This window comes from Macaca mulatta, chromosome 6, assembly GCF_049350105.2.
Source record: "Macaca mulatta isolate MMU2019108-1 chromosome 6, T2T-MMU8v2.0, whole genome shotgun sequence".
NCBI lineage: Eukaryota > Metazoa > Chordata > Mammalia > Primates > Cercopithecidae > Macaca > Macaca mulatta.
In genome coordinates, this window is record NC_133411.1 from 160,125,376 (window position 1) to 160,147,483 (window position 22,108).

The 22,108-nt window shown below is 47.5% G+C and overlaps 1 protein-coding gene across 2 annotated transcripts in view; it reads right to left on the reverse strand.

Annotated features, from left to right (window-relative positions):
• The window catches only part of CCDC69 (coiled-coil domain containing 69), a 43,128-nt gene extending 35,805 nt beyond the window's left edge, over window positions 1-7,323 (reverse strand). Inside the window, exon 1 of one of the 2 annotated variants that reach the window (XM_015141196.3) lies at window positions 7,154-7,323. In XM_015141196.3, coding sequence (XP_014996682.1) covers window positions 7,154-7,201 — 48 coding nt within the window. In that variant the 5' untranslated portion in view covers window positions 7,202-7,323. 2 annotated transcript variants of the gene reach the window in all.
• Window positions 7,324-22,108: the final 14,785 nt, after the last annotated feature.

Sequence of the window (22,108 nt, forward strand, 5' to 3'; positions counted from 1 at the left end):
CCTCTCTTGGAACCTGAAAGCCTCCAACAGAGTCATGGTACAGACAGGGAAATCAAGGCTGGGGAAGAGAACAGTTAGCAAAAGAGGCAGAAGTGGACCCATTCTTAGAATGACGAATACCAGAGGTTGGGAAGGACGCGTGTGGGGTGCGGGGAATAAAGAAAGGCTGGTCAAAGGGTACAAACATACAGCCAGAAGAATGACTACATTCTAATGTTCCATAGCAACTATGAACTGTATACTTCAAAATAGCTAGAAGAGAGGACTTGAAACGTTCCCAACACATAGAAATGATAAATACTCGAGGTGATGAAACTCCAAACACCCTGACTTAATCCTTACACAGTCTATACACCTAACAAAATATCATTTGTACCTGTCAGTATGTAAAATACTATATATCAATAAAAAATATAAAGAAGCAGGCCCCATTCTTGACTCCCAGTCCAGTGCTCTTTCCTCTACAGAAGCAGCTGCTGGTGTCCAAAAGCAATGGGCCCTGTCCAAGCACCTCCTTGTTTACAGTGCTGCCTCTTCTGCTGCCAAGCTGGGTTCCAAAGGGGAGGCACTGGGTTCTTGCTGCTGTTTTTGATTGCTGGCAAGATGGGGATAGGGGGTGAGAGGGTGGGTAAGGAGCAGTTAACCTTGTGATATGAAAGTTTCTTAAAGCTGCTGTAACAAATTACCACACACTTGGTGGCTGAAAACAACAGAAATGTATTCTCTCACGGTTCTGGAAGTTAGAAGTCCAGATTCAAGGTGTCAGCCGAGCTGTCTCTTCTGGAGGCTCTGAGGGAGGATCTGTTCCCTCCCTCTCTCGCAGCTCCTGGTGGGTGCTGGCAATCCTCAGTTCTCCGGCTTGGAAGATGCGTCACTCCACTCCCTGCTCTTCTCCCTGTGTGTCTGTGTCCCAATTTCCCTCTTCTTGTTGGGACACTAGTCACTGGATTAGGGCCTGTCCAGTGTGACTTCATTTTAACTTGATTGCCTCTGCAAAGACCTTATTTCAAATAATGTCACATTTACAGGTTCTGAGTGAACATAAATGTAGGAGGGGACACTGCTGAATCCAGTAAAGGTAACAGCTTTTCTGATGTCCAGCCCACTAGGAAGGGACAGGGGCAGGGTCACATGGAGCAGTAGAAAATGGCGAGGAAGGCCACAAAGGTCATTGTACACTCAGTGAAAAAAAAACTCCATTGCAGAGAGAGGAGGAAATCTGGAAGTAGGTCAGACTGCATGTCACTTGTCTTGGGGGGGATGCATGGACGTGGATGGCTGTTTTAGGTATAGTACAGTGTTTGGCCTAGATGTTCTGGAAGGTTCAGATTTGAAAATAAAGTGACACAAGATAAACTATTTTTAGGGATTAAGATTCACCTGGCAAGACAAATAGGATGGCCTGTCTTCAGGTAATGGATGGGTTTAGATCTGCTGAAGATGGATGGATCTTCTCTTGCTCCTTCTCTCTGCCAAGGTGGGGCAGCAGGAGCTCCCTCCCCGCTGCCAGTCCTGCTGCAGTGGGGCTCCCAGGCTGGCCCTCTCCCCTGGTCACTGGGGACAGCTCACACTGCTGAGGGTGGAGGATGCAGGGGACAGAGTGCCAGCTGTGCAGATGGAAGCCCAAGCACACCCTGAGGTGTCAGAACCAGAACTAGGGTCATCTGAGAGGCTCTTCCTTTCACTGGGAGGGTCCTTACACTCTTCAGGTTTATTTTTTGAATATGAACATTCATGAATTTCATACTGAGACCCCTTAGAGCTGCTTTTCCGGGCAGGTCTCAGACTCTTGTTCACTGGCTGATCTATGCACCCTGAGATGTCAGGGCAGCCCCTCCTACCCAGAGTTTCCCTGTCTTGATTTATATAGTAGCCTGCTTCTGTGCAATTAATTTAAAACTTCATCTTTTATGCCCTTTTTATGATAAAAAGAAACACAGTGCTGACATGAAGCATATGTCCCAAGCCTAACAGCCAACTGAAGCAAAAATGGGAGTCCTTAGGGGTCTAGGAACTCGTCAGGCTCTCAGGGGACCTATATTAGCCACCCGTGAATTCAATAGAGGAAAAGAATGAAAAATATGTACATGTGCAGAAAATATATCACCAAAGGTCGTATCTCAAAAGGCAGAGAGTATTGGGAATGATTCTAATGTGTTTTAGGTTGCCAAACACAAAAATCTGGTATTTAATCTCACAGGTCTTCCAGAGTGCCCCGTGCATGGAGGCCTGTACTGGCTTTAGCTAGGAAGATTGGTGGGCATTCGTTTCTAGGTTGGGCAAAATCACCGGCTTGGGGGCCATGTACACGCCAATATCTCCATGATGATTGGGGCAGGGCGCTGAGTGCTGCACAGGCAGCCTTCCTGCACATTCCTCGACTGTCCTGCCCTTACCAACGATGCTAGAAGATCAGATCTGCCCACTCCTCCTGACCAGGGGTCAAGGGCTGCTCCCAAATTCCTTCTGCCTAGGATGCCCTCCTGTATAACCCACCTGCCCCACAACTGCCTAACCCCCGCCCATCTTCAAAACTCAGCCAAGATGCCGTCTCTCTAACGGGCCTTCCTTGACCCCCTCTGAGTCCAAAGCCACACTGGCCCCAGGTAGGAGGAAAACACAAGGGATGTTCATCGATTACCAAGGTAGGAGAGCAGACCATGTGTCCAAACCGGTTAAATAAGCCACGGAACAGCCACAGGACATTAGGTAGCCATTAAAACGTCCATGTTTCCATGGACTACTTAACATGCGAAAATGCCCCCGGAAGAATATTAAGTAACTGGAATATAACCATATAAAACATATTCTTAGCTTTATACAGATAGTCATACTCACATCTATAATATACATAGGAAAAAATAGTACAAAGAATGACACTGAAATGTACACAGTGGCTCTCTCTTAATGGTGAGATTAAAAGATTTTTAAATTTCTTATACTTGCCCAAATTTTGAAATTTTGACTCAAAACCTAATAATCAGAACAATTCCATTTTTTAATGGAATCGTAAATATTTGCTAGTTGTAAGCTTGCATCCCCTCTAATATTCTTGCCAAAATGCCACCTGACCCCTGCTCGAACCCTCCAGTGATGGGAACTCACTACCCTTTGAGGCCTTTTTTTGGCCACTTCTTCCTCATGAGTAGAAACCTGCTGGCTTTAGCCTCACCCACTGGCCACAGGGCTGCCTTCTGGAACAACAAGAACAAAGCTGCTTTCCATGCCCCTTGATAAGACTTCAGAGATTTGAAGGCAGAGGCCAGACGTTAGGCTGCATCCTCCCACCCTGCCCACATCAGCCTTCCAAGGACACTGATATCCTTTACCTCCCACGTCCCAAGGTACTTGCCTTGGGTACACTCTAGGCAGTGATGTCCTTAAAACATAACATTAAGCCTATGCCTCCTTATCTCTTTCAGAGGCATCCTTCCTGCTAGTCAGGGTATTAGGGACTCTGTCACATACAGTCTTTCATCTAACCTTTAGAACAACCCTATGGCACAGGAGCTAATACCACGCCTGTCTTACAGATGAGGAAACTGAGGCATGGAGAAGCCAGGCCACTCTTAATTCACTTAGTGGATCTTCCATGCATGTAGTCACGATTGAACCAGCATCCAACCCACAGCCCAGTGTGGTCGACCCACAAATGTTTGCCAAGTTAGTAAACGAATAGGTGAACTCAATTTGAAAGGCCAGGCCCTTGGTGTCTACTGGTTGATTTCAGAATTACCCATGCCTGCACCAGCCTCTTCCATACCATTCACTTCTGTCACCTGGCTTGCTACATGGACGTGCTCATGAAGGGCTGCTGAATGACTGATCCACCGAGTACCTGTCACCTGAGGCCCAGCTTTGGCAGCTGTGCTGAGCCCCTTCTCAGAGGCCCTGCTTGGAACTATGGAGCCGTAGCCACAGCCTTTGGGACTGGAGAGTTCAAACATCATTCCTGGTACTCTGCAGAGTCACACAAAGGCAGTCAGCCGCGAGGTGCCTCCTGAACCGCTCCCCTGGCCCCTCCCCGCCCCCGTTCTACCCTATTGCCCAAGGGAGGCTGGTACCCTGTTGGGGATAGGAAGGCCTCTCCTTACCACCATGGCCGGCAAGCCCCCAGAAGGCTTGTTTCCTTGACCGCTACCCATTCTGCCTGGCCTTCTCCTGAGTCCTCCTGGGGCATGTGACCACATTAGCCATGGTCTTTGCCAAGAAGAAGGGTTTAGGCAGGACCACATGATCCAGATGGTTCCTCAGCACCCACTCCCAGTCTGCTGGGAACCCCATTTATTCATTCCCAGCATTTCAACTTGTCCCAATAAGGCAGTGACCTAGTCCCAGGCCAGGCCTCTCAGGGTGGTCTAGAACATCTAGTCAGCCAAGCCCAACAGGCACCATAGACCACAGAACTCAGCAGACCCCCAGATCCTTGAACCTGGAGGGACATGAGAAGGCATCACAGTCAAGCTCCTGTCCCTAGCCAGGATAATCCTTGCTAAAAGCACCAGCCTCATTCCTTGCTGCCTGCCACCTCCATTCTCCACAAAGAACCCCCTCACGCTGTGCTTTCAGTGGCTTGGCCTTTGCTTAGGCCTTGGCTATGAGTGGGTAATTCCTGCCATACTTTCCAAACCACCCTCCCTCCAAAAACCCTTCCTGCATCTCTCAAGGCTGAATGTGATGCTCCTGCTGCTCCCTGGGCCAACCCCTAGCATGGCTCTTATTTGTCCCTCATTCACTCAAATATCTACTTAGCACCTGTTCCGCGGTCTGCATAAGGCAATGAGCACCAGATGGGGAGTGCAGAAAGCCAGGCTCAACTGCACAGCTTTGCCACCAACTGGCTGTGTGACTTTGGACCCATCATTCCTCACTGAGCCTCAGTTTCCTCGGTAAAGTGGGAAAGATTCTGCAGCTCAGCCTAGCTTTCAGGGCTTCTGTGAGACTGGGCAGGATGTGAAAGCATTCTGCAAACATGCAGGGTGAGTCATGATTATCAGAACCTAACTCCTCTGTAGCCTGAGCTCATTTTCGTCCATCCCATCCCTGGAGTCCCCCTCTCTCCCAGGGGGCTGACAGCCTGTTGGGGATGAACTTGGGAGCTCATGCCTTCCAAGGGGTTAGCACCTGGGTGAGAAACTGGGCAGGAGCACAGCCTACAGGGATGGCAACTTTAAACAAAACCAGCCCATAAATCTTGCCATATAGGGGCAGGGGCCTGGCATGGCTGGGGCCAAGAATGCATGCCAGGCTGTTCTGAGGCAACAAAAGTAAAAGATTTGATGCTAAAGTCATCAAGAAGCCACTGGAAGCACAGCGGGATGAGGTGGAGACAAAGAACACGGGGCCAGGGGACTAGATACCTGCGTTCTGCTCTGCGTTGCTCTGTGACCTCAGTCATGTCCCTTCCCTTTTCTAGGCCTTAACCTCCTATCTGTATAGCGGATGCATCAGCCCAGGTGGTACCTAAAGGCCCTTTCAAACTCAGACAGGCTGTGCCAGCTTTACTTGCCCTTCAGAGCTTTGGCTGTGCCAGGGACAGGCAGGAACAGCTGGTAAGTCTCTCAGAAGAAGCAGGAGCCAAAGAAGCTGTGCTTACTGTGACCTCCTCTTCCAGCTTGTGGAAGGGTCAAGCTCTTCCCTGCTTCCTCTACCTCTGGGTAGACGGAATTCACCCTTGGTCCACTTTGCAAGGCACAAGGTTGACACAGGTGCAGAGAACACAGACTCTCAGATGCTTAGGGATCATCCTGCTCATCATTTCCCATACAGGGAGAAACTGAGACCCAGGGAGCCACAAGGGCTTGCTTGGGGTCACCCAGTATGTTTGTGGCACCACTAGGACTTACACCCAGGACTAACGTCTGCCTACCACTTGCTCAGTTACAAGTCCCAGCTGAGGCTCAGGTCTCTCCATCTTGTTATCCCTGTCAGCCAGCCCCTTCCTTCTACTGATAGAGCCAAGCCTCAGTTTCCCTGTTGGAGTGAGGAAAGACATGAGGGTTTCTAGGTCGGGGGTTGGTGAGGATTTTCGATCTGGTAATAAAGGGAGAGCAAGGAAAGCCAGGAGGTATCAGACAGAGCAGGGAGTAGAATCCTCCAGGCTAGGACAGTACTGTTAGGCAGAAAAACCTGTACTCAGGGCACAAGCAAAGCAGGAGCAGAGGGAGGACTAAAGTTCACTGCAAAACTATTAAATATTGTCACAGTTTGGGACCTCTCTGGGTCTCAAGGGGGAATGATAATAATGCTTATGGGATTATCTAATCCCACCCGGCTAGGGGGCAGGCAGTGGTAGGAAAAGGGGCCAGAATTTGAGGGTCCTCCTTCCCCTCTGCTTCACAGTGTCCCCCCAGGAGGCTATCCTTCTAGCTCCAGGTTCCGACCTTCTGGGCTCGGTAGACCCCAAGGGGCAGCTGGTCTCACTACAAGAAACCTGAGAATTGTCCCCTGGGCCCTAACCCAGCTCCGAGGCCCCTTGGGGGAAGGACAGGAAGGGAGGAGAGGGCCACAGAAGGCAGTAGATCTCCTCCCTCTTTGGCCCCTCCCAGTTACCCCAAGGGCAGCCCACACTCACCAGCTCCGGGGCCTGCAAGAGTCCTAAGACCAGCGCCTCAAACTTTAAAGCGTCATCACCTGGGCATATTGTTAAAACGCAGCTTCTCTCCTGGCAAGACTGGGCCAGAGCCTGAGATTCTGCATTTGTAACAGGTCCCAAGTGATGCCGATACTGCGAGTCTGTGGCACACTCTTCGAGCAGCCCTGAGATTATCAGCCTCTAACCCCGCGGGAAGGAAGCCGAAGGCCCAGAGAGGTCAAGTCACTTGTCCATGGCCACACAGCGAACAGCCCCAGACCGAAAGCAGAGGGCACCTGCCACAGACACACGACATCTCCCCACCCGAGGCAGCGGGAATCAGCTGCCGTTGCCTGGCCCGGGTGCCGTGTTTGTAAACTCGGCTGCTTGGTGCGGCTCCGGTCGGGGTAAAGGGCGCCTCCCAGCAGAGCCTCCCTCGTCTCTGAGCCGGCCTCTCCAGGTTCTCAGTCCGGTACCCCGGGCCGACCAGAGAGAACCCGGGGCGCCGAGTCCCCTAGGCAGAGCGATTCCGCACTCCCCTCTCCTCGGAAAGCAAACTTCTCCGCCGGCGCCCTTTACCTTTTTCGGGGGTTTGCAGCTGCTCAGCCTGCTATGTCTGCAGCCCATCCTCCTCCGGGGGCTCCCGGACGCCGCTTCCCAACTCCGGGGCCCCCAGAGGAGCCTGCGGTCCGGGCCCCGCTGCCCGCTCCGCGCCCGCCGGCTGCGGCTGCCGGCGAGACCCTGAAACTGAACCTGGAAGCGCTGTATTGAGCCTGAGCTGGGGCGGCCGCGCGCCGTAAATACCCGAAGAGCGGGGCCTCCGCGTAGCCTGCAGGGCCAGCGGCGCGGCCACCCTAGAGGCAGGTGACCAGAATCTTTCTAAATAATAGGAAGCTCTGGTCAGGGCAGAAACAAAAACCTTGAGGAGCAACAGATGCTTTTCCAAACCCTCAGCTAAGAAAGGGCCATGGGAAAAAATAATTGAAACAATTATTTGATAAACTAACAGCTATCATTTATTGAGGGCTGTTTTTGTCCCAGTTGTTTTATACATTTTATTTATATTTCTTGCCATATCCGTGCAACAAAGGTATTACTTCCTCCATTTTACAGGTGAGGAAAATGGTGTTCAGAGATGCAAAATGATTTGCCTAAGGTCACATGGCTAGTAAGTTACCACAGCCCAGAGAGAATCCAGTTCCTTTTTTTTTTTTTTTTTTCTGGCGCTATCATAGCTCACCGCAGCCTCAAACTCCTGGGCTCAAGCGAGCCTCCCAGCTAAGCCTCCTGAGTAGCTGGGACTACAGAGGCACACCATCATACCCAACTAATTTCTTTTCTTTTTTCCAGTCTGATTTTGAACGACTGCCCTCAAGCGATCCTCCCACCCTGGCCTCCCAAAGCGTCGGGATTACAGGCTTGAGCCACTGCACAGAATACAGTTCTAACTCCAGAACCTAAGCTTTGACTCAATGGCCTACAAATAAATAATAATAAGTTTATTTTATTTATTTATTTATTTATTTATTTATTTATTTATTTATTTATTTTTGAGACAGAGTCTCGCTCTGTTGCCCAGGCTAGAGTGCAGTGACACAATCTTGGCTCACTGCAACCTCTGCCTCACAGGTTCAAGTGATTCTCCTGCCTCAGCCTCCCAAGTAGCTGGAATTACAGGCAAACACCACAACACCCAACTAATTTTTGTATTTTTAGTAGAGACAGGGTTTCACCATTTTGACCAGGCTGATCTCAAACTCCTGACCTCAGGTAATCTGCCCGCTTTGGCCTCCCAAAGTCCTAGGATCCCATGCCAGGCCAATAATACTAAGTTTAATTTTAATGCCTCCTTACTTCTGGGCTGATAGTTTTTTCCACCTCACAAGCATCTGTAATATGCATCTTGGATGGATGTTATTCATCACAACAACCTCTTGAGGCAGGCCAGGTATGGTGAGACTATGAGACATAAAATGTCAGTGTCTAGGAAAAGGAGCTTTTGTTTATCTTCACTTTGTTATTAGCTGAGGTTTCTGGAAGGGCAATGCAGGAAAAAGATAACTAATTTTGAAAACCAGTGTGTATGCCTATTTGCGTGTATATTGGAATATTAGAGTCAGGCCCAAAACTCTTGGAAAGGTGTGCTGCGAAAAGTGCTTAGACTCATGAATGGGGAAAGAATATGAGACCTCAAAAAAATTGCTCCCTCCATAGAGTACAAAACCAATTGCAAAAGTGTGTGAGAAAGGAAACTAAGGAAATGTGATATTAGGTTCTCAAAAGCAGGTATAATAGAGAATGGCGGCTCACAAAGTGTGATTCCCAAATCAGCAGTGTCAGCACTACCAGCTGCCTTTGTTGGAAATGCAAATTCTCAGGCCCCACCCCTGGCCTAAAGTCTGGGGATGGGGCTTAGGAATCTATAGCTTCATGAGCACTCCAGGCATGTCTGGCCCGGGCTACATTTGAGAACCCCTGCCATAAGACGTGCTCCACAGGTCCTGAAGAAACAGGGTATACTTAAATTATACCTAAATTCACAATGTTTATTGGAGCAGTGCTCGTGATTAAAAACAAAGAACACAAAACAACCTAAACAGCCAAGAAAAGAAGCTTGGTTAAATATCTTATGCTATATCCATAAAAATAGGATGCCACATAACCAGCAAAAATACCGAAGGTGAATTTTTTTGTGTTACAAAACGTAACAAATTCATTTTCATTAAAAAGAAGTATTGAGTGACTACCACTGTATTGGTGAGATTTTGAAATTTTAAAACTGTTTTTTGTTTGTTTGTTTGTTTTTTGAGACAGAATCTTGCAATATCACCCAGGCTGGAGCACAGTGGAGTGATCATGGCTCACTGCAGCCTCAATCTTCCAGGCTTAAGTGATCCTCCCACCTCAGCCTCCCGAGTAGCTGGGACCACAAGTGCATGCCACCAAGCCCGGCTAATTAAAAAAAAAAAAACAAAATGTGTAGGCCAGGCACAGTGGCTCATGCCTGTAATCCCAGTACCTTGGGAGGCCGAGGTGGATGGATCACCTGAGGTCAGGAGTTCGAGACCAGCCTGACCAATCTGGTGAAACCCTGTCTCTACTAAAAATACAAAAATTAGCCGGGTGTGGTGGCAGGCACCTGTAGTTTCAGCTACTCAGGAGGCTGAGACAGGATAATTGTTTGAACCTGGGAGGCGGAGGTTGCAGTGAGCCTAGATTGTGCCATTGCACTCTAGCCTGGGCAACAGAACGAGACTCCCTCTCAAAAAAACAAAACAAAAAAAACCAAAAACGTTTTTGTAGGCCAGGCTCAGTGGCTCATGCCTGTAATCCCAGCACCTTGGGAGGCTGAGGCAGGTGGATCACCTGAGGTCAGAAGTTCAAGACTAGCCTGGCCAACATGGTGAAATGCTGTCTCTACTAAAAATACAAAAATTAGCCAAGCCTGGTGGTACATGCCTGGGATCCCAGCTACTAGGGAGGCTGAGGCAAGAGAATCACTTGAACCCGGGAGGCAGAGGTTGCAGTGAGCTGAGATCGTGCCACTGTACTCCAGCCTGGGCAACAGAGGGAGATTCCGTCTCAAACAAACAAACAAACAAACAAACAAACAAAATTTATAGAGGGTATCACTATATTGCCCAGGCTGGTCTTGAACTCCTAGCCTCAAGCAATTCTCCCACCTCAGCCTCCCAAAGTGCTGGGATTACATGCATGAACCATTGAGACTGGCTTCATTTCCTTGTATTAAAAAATGAGGGCCAGGCGCAGTGGCTCAGGACGCCTGTAATCCCAGCACTTTGGGAGGTCGAGGCAGGTGGATCATGAGGTCAGGAGATGGAGACCATCCTGGTTAACACGGTGAAACCCCTTTCCTACTAAAAATACAGAAAATTTGCCTGGGCATGGTGGCCGGGTGTTTGCAGTCCCAGCTACTCGGGAGGCTGAGGCAGGAAAATGGCATGAACCTGGGAGGCGGAGCTTGCAGTGCCAAGATAGCGCCACTGCACTCCAGCCTGGGCAACAGAGCATCTCAAAAAAAAAAAAAAAAAAAAAAAAAAAAAAGAGTATGCACTTATTACTGTTATAATAAAAAATACTATTTTAATATGAAAAACTTCACTTTTAATATGTTTTTAAACCCATGCATGAAACTATCATTAGTTTTTCATCATCAAGCCATGGGCAGTTCCGTGAAATCCTAAAGAAATGGACAATGACTGTGATTAATTGGGTAGGAAAGCAACATAAAGGGCAAAGATGGCTGAACTGTGAGCATGAGATCCAAACCTGTAAAGTGATCCTGAATCAGTCATTTCTCCTTTCTGAGAGTTTCTCGTCCATATGTTGAAGAGTCGAACTCTCCAAAATTGACCCCAAATTTTAATGTCAACAATTGAAATTAGTAACCTGGGGCCAGGCGTGGTGGCTCACACTTGTAATCCCAGCATTTTGAGAGGCCTAGGCAGGCGGAACATTTGAGGCAAGGAGTTTGAGACCAGCCTGGACAACACAATGAGACCTTGTAAAAAAGAAATTTTTTTTTTAATTAGCTGGGCATGGTAGCGCGAGCCTGTTGTCCCAGCTACTCAGGAGGCAGAGGCAGAAGGATTGTTTGAGCCCAGGAGTTTGTCATTACAGTGAGCTACGATCATGCCACTGCACTCCAGCCTGGGTGACAGAGCAAGACACTGTCTCTAAAAATAAATAAAGTAGAAGAAAATAAAATGAAGAGCTTGGAGTGGTGGGTGGGAACTAGGAGGCAAGTCCTTTCCCTGGAGCCTCTGCTCTCAAGACGTCTTGCCTCCAGCCTCTTTAAGCCTCCTGGGAGAGCAGGTTCAGATTTCACATTTTCCCACTGCTGGATTTTTGGTTATGTGTTTTGAAGTTCATGCCTGAGAAACTTGAGTAGCATGAGTCTGACAAAGTTGCCAATGAGATTTTTGATGGTTGGCATACCAGTCAAAAATCTCAGTGACTTAGCACAAGAGAAGCTAAGTTTTTGCTCACACTACATGCCCAGAATGGGCAGGCAGAGGGCTCTGCTTCATAGAGAAGTTCCACATCATCGTACAACACAGTCTTCTCAACATGATGGCTTTAGGATATGCTGCGCAAAGAAAAGGGAGTGTACAGAGAATAGTGCATAGGGCCTTAACTGCTTCCACTTGGAGGGGACACACATTAGGTCCACTCACATTTCATTGGCCAAAGCAAGTCACACAATCATGCCCAACTTTAAGAGGATGGGAAAGTGCAATGTGTGTGCAGAAGGAGAGGAGAATCAGAAATATTGGCAAATAGCATAATGTCTACCATAGTTAGCAATTAACAAGCAGTTACTACTTCTTGGGCAAGTTGGGTGACTCATTCTGATTTGCCTAGGATTTTCCTACTCTTAGCCAGGGAAGTCCCATGTCTTCAGAGACTCTTCAGTCGCAGGCATGTTGGGATGGTTGGTCACCCTATGGCCAAGGCATAGTCAAGGTGCAAGAGAAGACTCAGTTCTTGTTCTTGAATGAGTTATAATCTGGGGTGCTTTCGTTTGACATTTGATCTATACATAAGAAAAAATGGGAAACAATACGAAATAGGTTTTATAAAGCTAATACCAAGTCGTGTGCAGGAGGTATTGGCATTAAAGGGAGACAAGATACCAAGGTGGGTGGGGATAGTCAAGGAGGACTTCATGGGGGAATACTACAGCCAAAGGATATTCATACCAAAAGGAATTCTAGAATATCAGGTTGGATTGGAATTTGATGCTTGGCTTCTACTGCTTGCAATTAAGAACACTGACTAATATAAATCTCTTGTTATAATTTCCTTTCTAGGTGCTTATGCAGCCTATGCTTAATACTTTCAGTGACGGGGAAATCACTACCCATCTTTTCATATCTTGGGGGAGGGGAGAAGGAAGGAGGAGTGATTATAAGAGGGAAGAACAGCATGAGTCAAGTTGGGTTAGGGCACGGAGGCTGGTGAGTTAGGCAATGAGGGATTCATGTTGTGTATAAAAGAAAAAAAGTTGGTGGTGTGGGCTCTTGGGGGGGCATATTGGAAATAATACGAGGATTATTCTCAGCATCTTTCATGAGAAAAATATAATATACCCATATGTAAAAAATTTTGCATAGAATTTCAGGCAGTTCAGGGAACCCACGCAGCCCATGCAGTGGGGCTGTGCTTGGATCCCAGGTGAAGAACCTCTCGGCTCAGTGGTCACTGAGTGGTCGGCTCGGTGGTCCCAATTACCCTGATTTGATCATTACACATTGTGTACATGTATGATATATCACATGTATGCCCAAAATATGCACAATTATTAAAGGTCTTTCTAGCTCTAAAGCTTTTTCTGTGTAGGTTCTTCTGATTGGGCCCAAATATTCCCCAAGCACATATCCTCTGCCCAGAGTGACTTTCTTCACAATCCACCTCTGTGGGTTATAGTTCTATCCATACATCGAGGAGCGGCTCCAATGCTCTCTCCTTCCAAGAGCCTGGCAGCACTTGTTCTGTGGCTCTATGAGCACACGTGGCAGTTTTCCTCTGAGTACTTGTTTCTGTGCTCTGGGTTTACTCCCTAATGAATGAAGGGCTATACAGCTCTGTCTCCTCCATCCTCACCCCATCCCATCCCACTGAGAGATTGCCAGTTGCCTTACTCAACTTCCATTCTTCTCTCTTCCGTAATTACAGAATCCTGATCATTCTTTGGGCCGGCAAAGTACTGGGCTAACAGGCTACTTACGCAGCTTTCCTTGCACCTAGGGGTGGCCGGGGATATGGAAGGGGAAATTATGGGTTGAGGCTTCCAGGAAAACTTTTAATGGGAGGATGACTCAGCTGGAAGCAGGGCTCCCCTGTTTTGTGCTCCCCCTTTTCCTGCCTGGAATACAGACCGGATGGCTGAATCCTGGCAGCCATCTTATTACCCAGTGCCAAAATAAGGAAGGAGTCTTGATCTCTGATTAACTTATGGTGCCCCAATACCAGCCTTGATCAACTACTTCCAAACCTTTTCACATAATAAACAACAAATTAGTTTAAGCCAGTAGGGAAATTATAGTTAACAATAATTAATTATATTTTTCAAAATAGCTGGAAGAGAATTGTAATGTTCCCAACACAAAGAAAAGATAGATGTTTGAGGGGATGAATGAATATCCCACTTACCCTGATTTGATCATTGCACATTGTGTACATGTATGAAATAGCACATGTATCACATGTATACCCCGGATATGTACAACTATTATATATCAACTTACAAAAGTTTTTTGAAATTTGTTTTAGCCAGTGCTGTTGAGATTTTGTTACTTGCGGCAGAGTGCAATTTTTAACCAATACATAGGTCACTAATTAAGGTTGGTTATATTAAATTTAATTAGAATAATTTACTCTTTGGGACACTCTGTAAAGCCCCAGCTTCAGTTCTGGAGATGGGAAATAAAGCTGTGTTGATTAAGGTTTCCTGGGTTTTCTGGACTCTGGATAGAAAGGTTGGTTTCGGCCAGGCACGGTGGCTCATGCTTGTAATCCCAGCCCTTTGGGAGGCTGAGGCAAGTGGATCACTAGAGGTTAGGAGTTCAAGACCAGCCTGGCCAACATGGCAAAACCCTGTCTCTACCAAAAATACAAAAATTAGCCAGGCATGGTGGCATGCGCCTGTAATCCCAGCTACTCGGGAGGCTGAGGCATGAGAATCTCTTGAACCCAGAAGGCGGAGGTTGCAGGGACTAAGATTGTACTACTGCACCCCAGCCTAAAAAGAAAGGTTGATTTTGGCAGGCTCCTCTTGGAATATACTTGAAGAATGAGAACACCTAAAATTGTTGAGTCCTTGGAGTTCTATTGGAGTATTTCTCAAGGTATGGGCGAGCTCATTTGCTTCAGAAGCATCAGGGATTGGTTAAAGTGCAGTTTCTCTGGAATTCTCTCTCTCTTTTCCCCATCCACTGAATCAGGACTGAGGACAGAGTCAGAGGAATCTTCACACTCAAGGTTGAGCTTTACTGCCCCAGTGCTGGTGTGGGTCTCCTTGCCAGGGAACTGAATTGCTACATTGATTGGATTGGATTGTGTTGAATTAAATAAAAGGGCAAGTCCTTTGAAAGGAGAATTGAATCTGAGTAACACTATTTAGCAAGAAGCCATCCCTGCCTATTTTCCCAGGAGAGCTGTGGTTTGGGATTTGGGCTGCCTTGGGAGAGGCATCAAAAGATTCACTTTACCACTTTCTTTACCAAGAGTCAATTCATGTAAATCATGGTCGGCCAGTGCTTTCTCTGTTCAGTGAAGTTCAGATAAAGATCCTTAAGGAGCTTGGATGGTAAGAGTAGGAGGAGCACAGAACATTACCTAGAAATACTCTCTCTCTCTTTTTTTTTTTTTTTTTTTTTTGAGACAAAGTCTCGCCCTGTTGCCCAGGCTGGAGTGCAGTGGTGCAATCGTGGTTCACTGCAGCCTGGACCTCCGGGGCTCAGGTGATCCTCCCACCTCAGCCTCCTGAGTAGCTGGGACTGTGGGCATGTGCCACCATGCTTGGCTAATTTTTGTATATTTTTGTAGAGACAGGGTTTTGCCATGTTGCCCAGGATTGTCCCAAATTCCTGGGCTCAAGTGATCCTCTCGTCTTGGCCTCCCAAAGTGCTAGGATTACAGGTGTGAGCCACCATGTCCAGCTGCCTGGGAATATTCTCTAGAGGAAACTGCACATGCCCTCCTTAAGTGAGCTGTAGGGTCTGGAGGCCACTAGGAATGAACAGGAGTGAAGATTTCATTACATCAGTGACTCTCAAAATGTGGACCAGGGTTTAACAGCATCAGCATCTCTCGGGAAATTGTTACAAAAGCATCAGACACCCTGGGTGTGAGCCTCAGCAATCTGTGTTTTAACATCTTCTCCCCATAATTGTGATGTGTGCTTATGTTTGAGAACCACTGCTTTAGACCTTCATGTCCTCCTCATGTCTGATAGATGTCTGATAGACTTAAAGAAAACGCACACAGGGATGAGGGGCAAAGTAGGGTCCAGGGCTCAGTGAGTTGAGGGGTAAGCACTATTTTCTAGGGTTGAGACATCCTTGGCAACACTGGGTATCTAGTGTCTAGACCACCCCTACCTGCATCCTTCGTATGAAACATGGTGGACTGTTTCATGAGCCAGGCCCTGAGCCACCCCACATCTAGAGACCATAGGAGAATCCTTCCTTGCTTTGGAGATTCTGAGGCTCCCTTTTAGATACAGTCTTCTGATGAGCAGCATGTTGATTTACATGTAATTGAGTGAGCAAGACTCCAACATTAGCTTGGGTCTTTCCAGGCTCATAGCAGAGCTGGGTATTCACTTGTCTGGCTGCACAGTCAGTAAACTCCCTACCCCTCTACCTTGCCTCCCCCGATATACATCTCATCAGGGGACTGTCTGCACCTTCTGCATATTCCCACTGACGTCATGCTCTCAATTCTATCCAATTGCAAACACATTAACTGTATAGGCTTGTTCAGTGGATCCTCATTTCCAGCAGCCCACTTCATTCTTTGATTTGAAAAGTGAATATTTTTCAACCTATAAAACCTGCTATTTAATCATAACTTAAGCAACCCTTTTCCAACAGACAACTATGCCTTGACCCCTCCTTCTGGAAAACCTGGCATTTACTGGTCCTGGGTCCTGATGCATCTTCCTTGTCCTACCCTAGTGGGAGGGTCTTACCCACATAAAACAATGGGAATGAGAGTTGGAGGATGGTGAGGTCAGCAACTGGGCTTTCCAAACTGAAAACTGGACCACTTGAGTTAGCAAAGAAATTTTGTGACTTACGTATATTTTTATTGATCCGATTCTATTCATGCATTACTGTTTGCCAAAATATTGGAATTTCTGGGACATTTAGAGGGATAAGGAGATAGAATAATATTTATAAATGGGAGTGGCCCAGAACATATGGGAGATGTACCTAGGTCTGCAGGTTAAAACCCAAATGTCTATAGGGCTAGGTAGGTACCTAAGTTAGAAAAGGCTAGTATAAGTTGGGGACAGGTGCAAACTGGGGGCCATATACCCATCCAAAAGGAGCACAGGTGGCTGCACTGCAGTGGATTGGTGTTAGAAGGAAATGGAGGCCCTGATTGGCCTGACCTTCTAATTTTCTAAGTGAAACTGAAAATCTTTTCTTTTTTTTTAAGAGATAGGGTTTTGATGTGTTGCCCAGGCTATAGTGCAGTGGTTATTCACAGGCACGATCTTCGTGTACTGCAGCCTCAAACTCCAGGGCTCAAGTGATCTTCTGCCTCAGCCTCTCAAGTAGCTGGGACTCTAACTACATACCACCATGCCCGGCTCAATCTTTTTATTTTTATTTTTGGCAAGGTCTCGCTTTGTTGCCCAAGCTGGAGTGCAGTGGCACAATCATGGCTCACTGCAATCTCAACCTGCTAGGCTCAAGCGATCCTCTCATCTCAGCTTCCTGAGTAGCTGGAACTACAGGTGCATGCTACCACGCCCAGATAATTTTTGTATTTTTTGTAGAGATATGGTTTCGCCATGTTGGCCAGGCTGGTCTCGAACTCCTGGGCTCAAACGATCCTCCTGTCTCAGCCTCCTAAAGTGCTGGAATTACACGTGTGAGCTACTGTGTCCAGCACCGCGCCCCTTTTTAATGTAAAATCTGTCTTTCTCTTTTACACAAACACATGCACACAAATCACCATGCAAGCTAAACAAAATATTTGCAGGAGGTTACATTGCCTGTATTCCAGGTAGACAAATAATGCAACAAGGGTTATGGAAAAATACCATGGAAGCAAAAGCAGTGATTAACTCTGTCTGGGAGAGTGAAGGTCGGGGCAGGCTTCTCCAAGGATGTGATGTCTGAGCTGAGCTGTGTAGATTAAACAGGGGTTCTGCTTGTCCACAAAGTGGGAAGAACATTTTATGCCCAGTATGGCACTCTCAGGGGGGGCCTCAGAGGCTCAGTGCAGCTGGAATGCTGGGGGAATGCAGGGAGTGAGGAAGATACAGATAGGCAGAGGCCTTGAAGGCCTGGCCAAGACATTTTTCCTTTATTCTGTAGGAGTGGGAGTGGTGTGGTCAGATTGGTGGTATCCAAGGTCACTCTGCGGCTCACGTGGAGAATGGAGAGGAAACGCTGTCCTGGAGCAGTCGAGCATCTACTGGAATGGTTCATGAAAGTGTGGGTAAGGATCCCAAAGGCACTTTGGTGCAAAATGATTGCAGCCTTGAGGTCCAGCTTGGGCCCTGTTCTCACAGAGCTCCCGGACTGATATAATAAGGTAACTACGGTGCACAGTAGTGTGGGGCGCCTTTGGGTAGGCAGAGAGCAGTTTCCTTTAGTCTTAGCCTGGGAGGCGGCAGCTAGCGTCAGCCGGCAGTGTTGTGGTTACCAGGGCCTTGGGTTACAACAAATGTTTGTTTTTTAAAAACGTTGTGATACCTTTTAAATCAGAGCCCTGGACAGGATCCAAGGACAGTAGCAAGGACCAGCCCCCATGGTGCTTCTTAAAGAAGCAGCTGCAGAGAGAGGGAGGGAACCTTGGGAACCTGGATTTCTGGGGGAGCCCAAGTTCAGGCAGGGCTTGGAAGCTGGGCAAGGCTGGACGCAGCCTCCAGTTCACCCCATGCCTCCTCTTTCTTCCTCAAGTCGCTTTTGGGTCAGGAGCACTTGGAGAAGATGAACAGTCTTCCAAGCTGTCTTGGAAAGCTATGAGTGGTAGCTTTCCAGGAATATAGAGTCCAGCTCCTCGAAAGAAAGGAAGACCAGGCCGGGTGTGGGGGCTCACACCTGTAATCCCAGCACTTTGGGAGGCCGAGGCAGGTGGATCACGACGTCAGGAGTTCAGGACCAGCCTAGCCAAGATGGTGAAACCCCGTCTCTACTAAAACTACAAAAATTAGCTGGGTGCGGTGGCAGGCGCCTGTAATCCTGGCTACTCAGGAGGTTGAGGCAGGAGAATTGCTTGAACCTGGGTGGCAGAGGTTGCAGTGAGCTGAGATCATGCCACTGTACTCTAGTCTGCGTGACAGAGCAAGACTCTGTCTGAAAAAGAAAAGAAAAGAAGGAAGGAAGGAAGGAAAGAAGGAAGGAAGGGAAGGAAGGAAGGAGGGAGGGAGGGAAGGAAGGAAGGAAGGAAGGAAGGAAGGAAGGAAGGAAGGAAGGAAGGAAGGAAGGAAGGAAGGAAAGAAGGAAGAAGGAAGGAGGGAAGGAAGGGAGGGAAGGCCTTCCAACTGGTCAAAGACTCAGGAGTCTGGCTTGACAAGGAGTGAGTGCCCCATTGCGGGAGGTAGTCAAGCAGAAGCTAACATTGGTCAAGTGTGTTGGAGAAAGCATACAAGGGTCTGCTGGAGGAGGGGTCTGGAGGGAATAGAGTCAGATTTGATTGAGACTGGAAGAGATCTTCGTTGTAGTCCCTTTTCAGAGGCAAAAGTTATTCTTTTCTTTCTTTTTCTTTCTTTTTCTTTCTTTTTTTTTTTTGAGATGGAGTCTTGCTCTGTTGCCAGGCTGGAGTGCAGTAGTGTGATCTCGGCTTACTGCAGCCTCTGCCCCCTGGGTTCAAGCGATTCTCCAGCCTCAGCCTCCCCAGTAGCTGGAACTATAGGTGGGCACCACCATACCAGGCTAATTTTTATATTTTTAGTAGAAACAGGGTTTCACCATGTTGGCCAGGATGGTCTCAATCTCCTGACCTCATGATCCTCCCGCCTCAGCCTCCCAAAGTGCTAGGATTATAGGCGTGAGCCACTGTGTCTGACCAAAAGTTATTCTTTAAAGGAGTCAAGATTAGGTAGGGATTCAAGAGACTTTCACTCTTGTGCAGTGTTGGTGAGAATGTAAATGGTGCAGCCACTGTGGAAAACAGTATGGAGATTTCTGAAAAAATTAAAAACAGAATTGCCGTATGATCCAGTTATCCCATGAAAAGAGGTCTGCTCTCCTGTGTTAATTACAGCATTATTCACTAAAGCCAAAATATGGAAACAATGCCCGTCAACAGAAGAATGGGTAAAGAGAATATGGTGTACACATATAACACCCTCAAGCCAGGCGCAGTGGCTCATACCTGTAATTCCAGCATTTTGGGAGGCCGAGGCAGGTGGATTACCTGAGGTCAACAGTTTGAGACCAGCCTGGTCAACATGGTGAAACCTCATCTCTACTAAAAATACAAAAATTAACCGGGTGTGGTGGCATGGGCCTGTAATCCCAGCTACCCAGGAGGCTGAGGCAGGAGAATTGCTGGAAACTGGGAGGTGGAGGCTGTAGTGAGCTGAGATTACACCACTGCACTCGAGCCTGGGTGACAGAGCAAGACTCTGTCTCAAAAAAAAAAAAAAAAAAAAAAAAAAAAAAGAGAGAGAGAGAAAAAAGAAAAGATTAAAAAAGAAAGAAAGAGTATTCAGCCTTAAAAAGAAGGAAATCCTGCCTTTTGTGACAACACGGATGAACCTGGAGGACGTTATGCTAAGTGAAATGAGCCAGTCATGATGCCATTTATAAGAAATATCTGAAATCATCAAACTCATAGAAGCAGAGAATCGGATGGTGGTGGTGGTTGTCAGGAGCTGACTGGGGAGGGTACTGGGGAGCTGTTGCTCAGTGGGTATAAAGTTTCTGTTATGCAAGATGAATAAGTGCTAGACATCTGCTGTACAAGACAGTGCCTGTGGTTAATAATACTTTATTACACACTTAAGAATTTAAGATGGTAGATCTCATGTTAAGTGTTCTTACCCTAAAAAACAAAATGAAAACAAACAAAAAAACAAAGGGGCACAGGAAACTTTTGGAAGTGATGGATATGTCTATTACCTTCATTGTGGTGATGGTTTCATGGGTGTATGCATATGTCCAAACTCATCAAATTGTTCATATTAACTATGTGCAGTGTTTTTGTGTTTTGATTATACCTCAGTAAAGCTGTTTTTTAAAAAAACAGAGACTTCCATTCTGATGCTTGGTTTGCTATTGACTTGCACTGTTACTCTGAATAATTCACATCCATTCACATTCCCCACCCCACTCTTTGCTCAATGCCTGGCTTCCAGTAAGCACTGCAAAGAATTGTTGAACAAATGGGTGAATGAGTGAATTAGTTGGACTGAGTATGAAGTTTACATTCACAATTGTGCATGTATGAGTAATTTTGGGTTTTTTTTGGGGGGGGGGGTAAATGTCTATATCTTGAATTGCCATCACCATTATTTATTGAGAAATTACTATGATATGCTAAGGGCTTCATATACTTATCACATTTAATCATCAGAACCCAGAAGGGAGACCAGACGGGCTACCACTTCCACTGTATTAATGAGGAAGCTCAGGTTTGGGGAGGGCAAGTCTCTTGCTTAGGGTCCTACTCTGGGATTCGAACGTAGGTCTACCAGACTCCACACCGGAGCTCTAAAGCCCAGTGGTAAATTACTTCAGCTTCTCAAAGAGATCTGTGACCCCAGAAGGGTGAAGAGAAAATGCCCTACTGCCCTAGATTCTAATCATCCGACAGACTTTGGGGGAAGGGTCGGGTAGTTGCTGGGGCGGGAATGGAGGAGAAAGCAAGTAAGCAGGAGCACAGGAGGGCAGAGCCCGAGCCAGTAAGGGCTGCTATTTACAGTAGCCCCAGAGCCCCCAGAGAGGATGATAAGGGGGCGGACTGGGAAGAGCCGTTGTAAGAGGAGCCAGGGAGCGGGAGGGTGCAATCTCCTCCCACGGGCCCTGCTGCCTCCAGCTCACCCTGTCGCCTGATGTCTAAATAAGGCGCAGAGGCACACTCCCAGCAGCTAAAAATAAACTTCTGCTTCCCCTCCTGCCCTTGGGCTCTGGCGACCTCCCCAGCCCAATCGGGGCTCTCCCTGGGCCCGACCGGCTCCCCCTTGGCCCCGAGGCAAGCCCTCGCCCGAACTATAGAATCATCTCCCCAGAACCCCGACTGCAAGAACATCTGGACCAGAAGGCGGGGGGCGTGGGTCTCACTTGGCTCTGCATTGACAAACCTGGGCAAATCTCTTTTCTTCTCTGGACCTCAGTCTCCCCACACGTAAAATGAAGGCATTAGAATAGTGACGTAAAGCTCTAGCATTTTTGAATGAAGCCAAGATGCCACACTCTGGGGTCACATTTCACTAGAGTTTGCCCACAGGAGTTTTGTCGGTTCGGCAGATCCATGCAGAGGTTTTTTGTTTTTGTTTTTGTTTTAGACGGAGTCTCTCTCTGTCGCCCAGGCTGGAGTGCAGTGGCACGATCTCGGCGCACTGCAACCTCCACCTCCCAGGTTCAAGCAATTCTCCTGCTTCAGCCTCCCGAGTATCTGGGAGTACAGGTGCCCGCCACCACGCCCAGCTGATTTTTTATACTTTTTGGTAGAGACGGGGTTTCGCCATTTTGGCCAGGCTGGTCTCAAACTCCTGACCTCAAGTGATCCACCCGCCTCGGCCTCCCAAAGTGCTGGATTACAGGTGTGAGCCACCACACCCAGCTCCAAGCAGAGTTTTTTGTTTGTTTGTTTGTTTTTGTT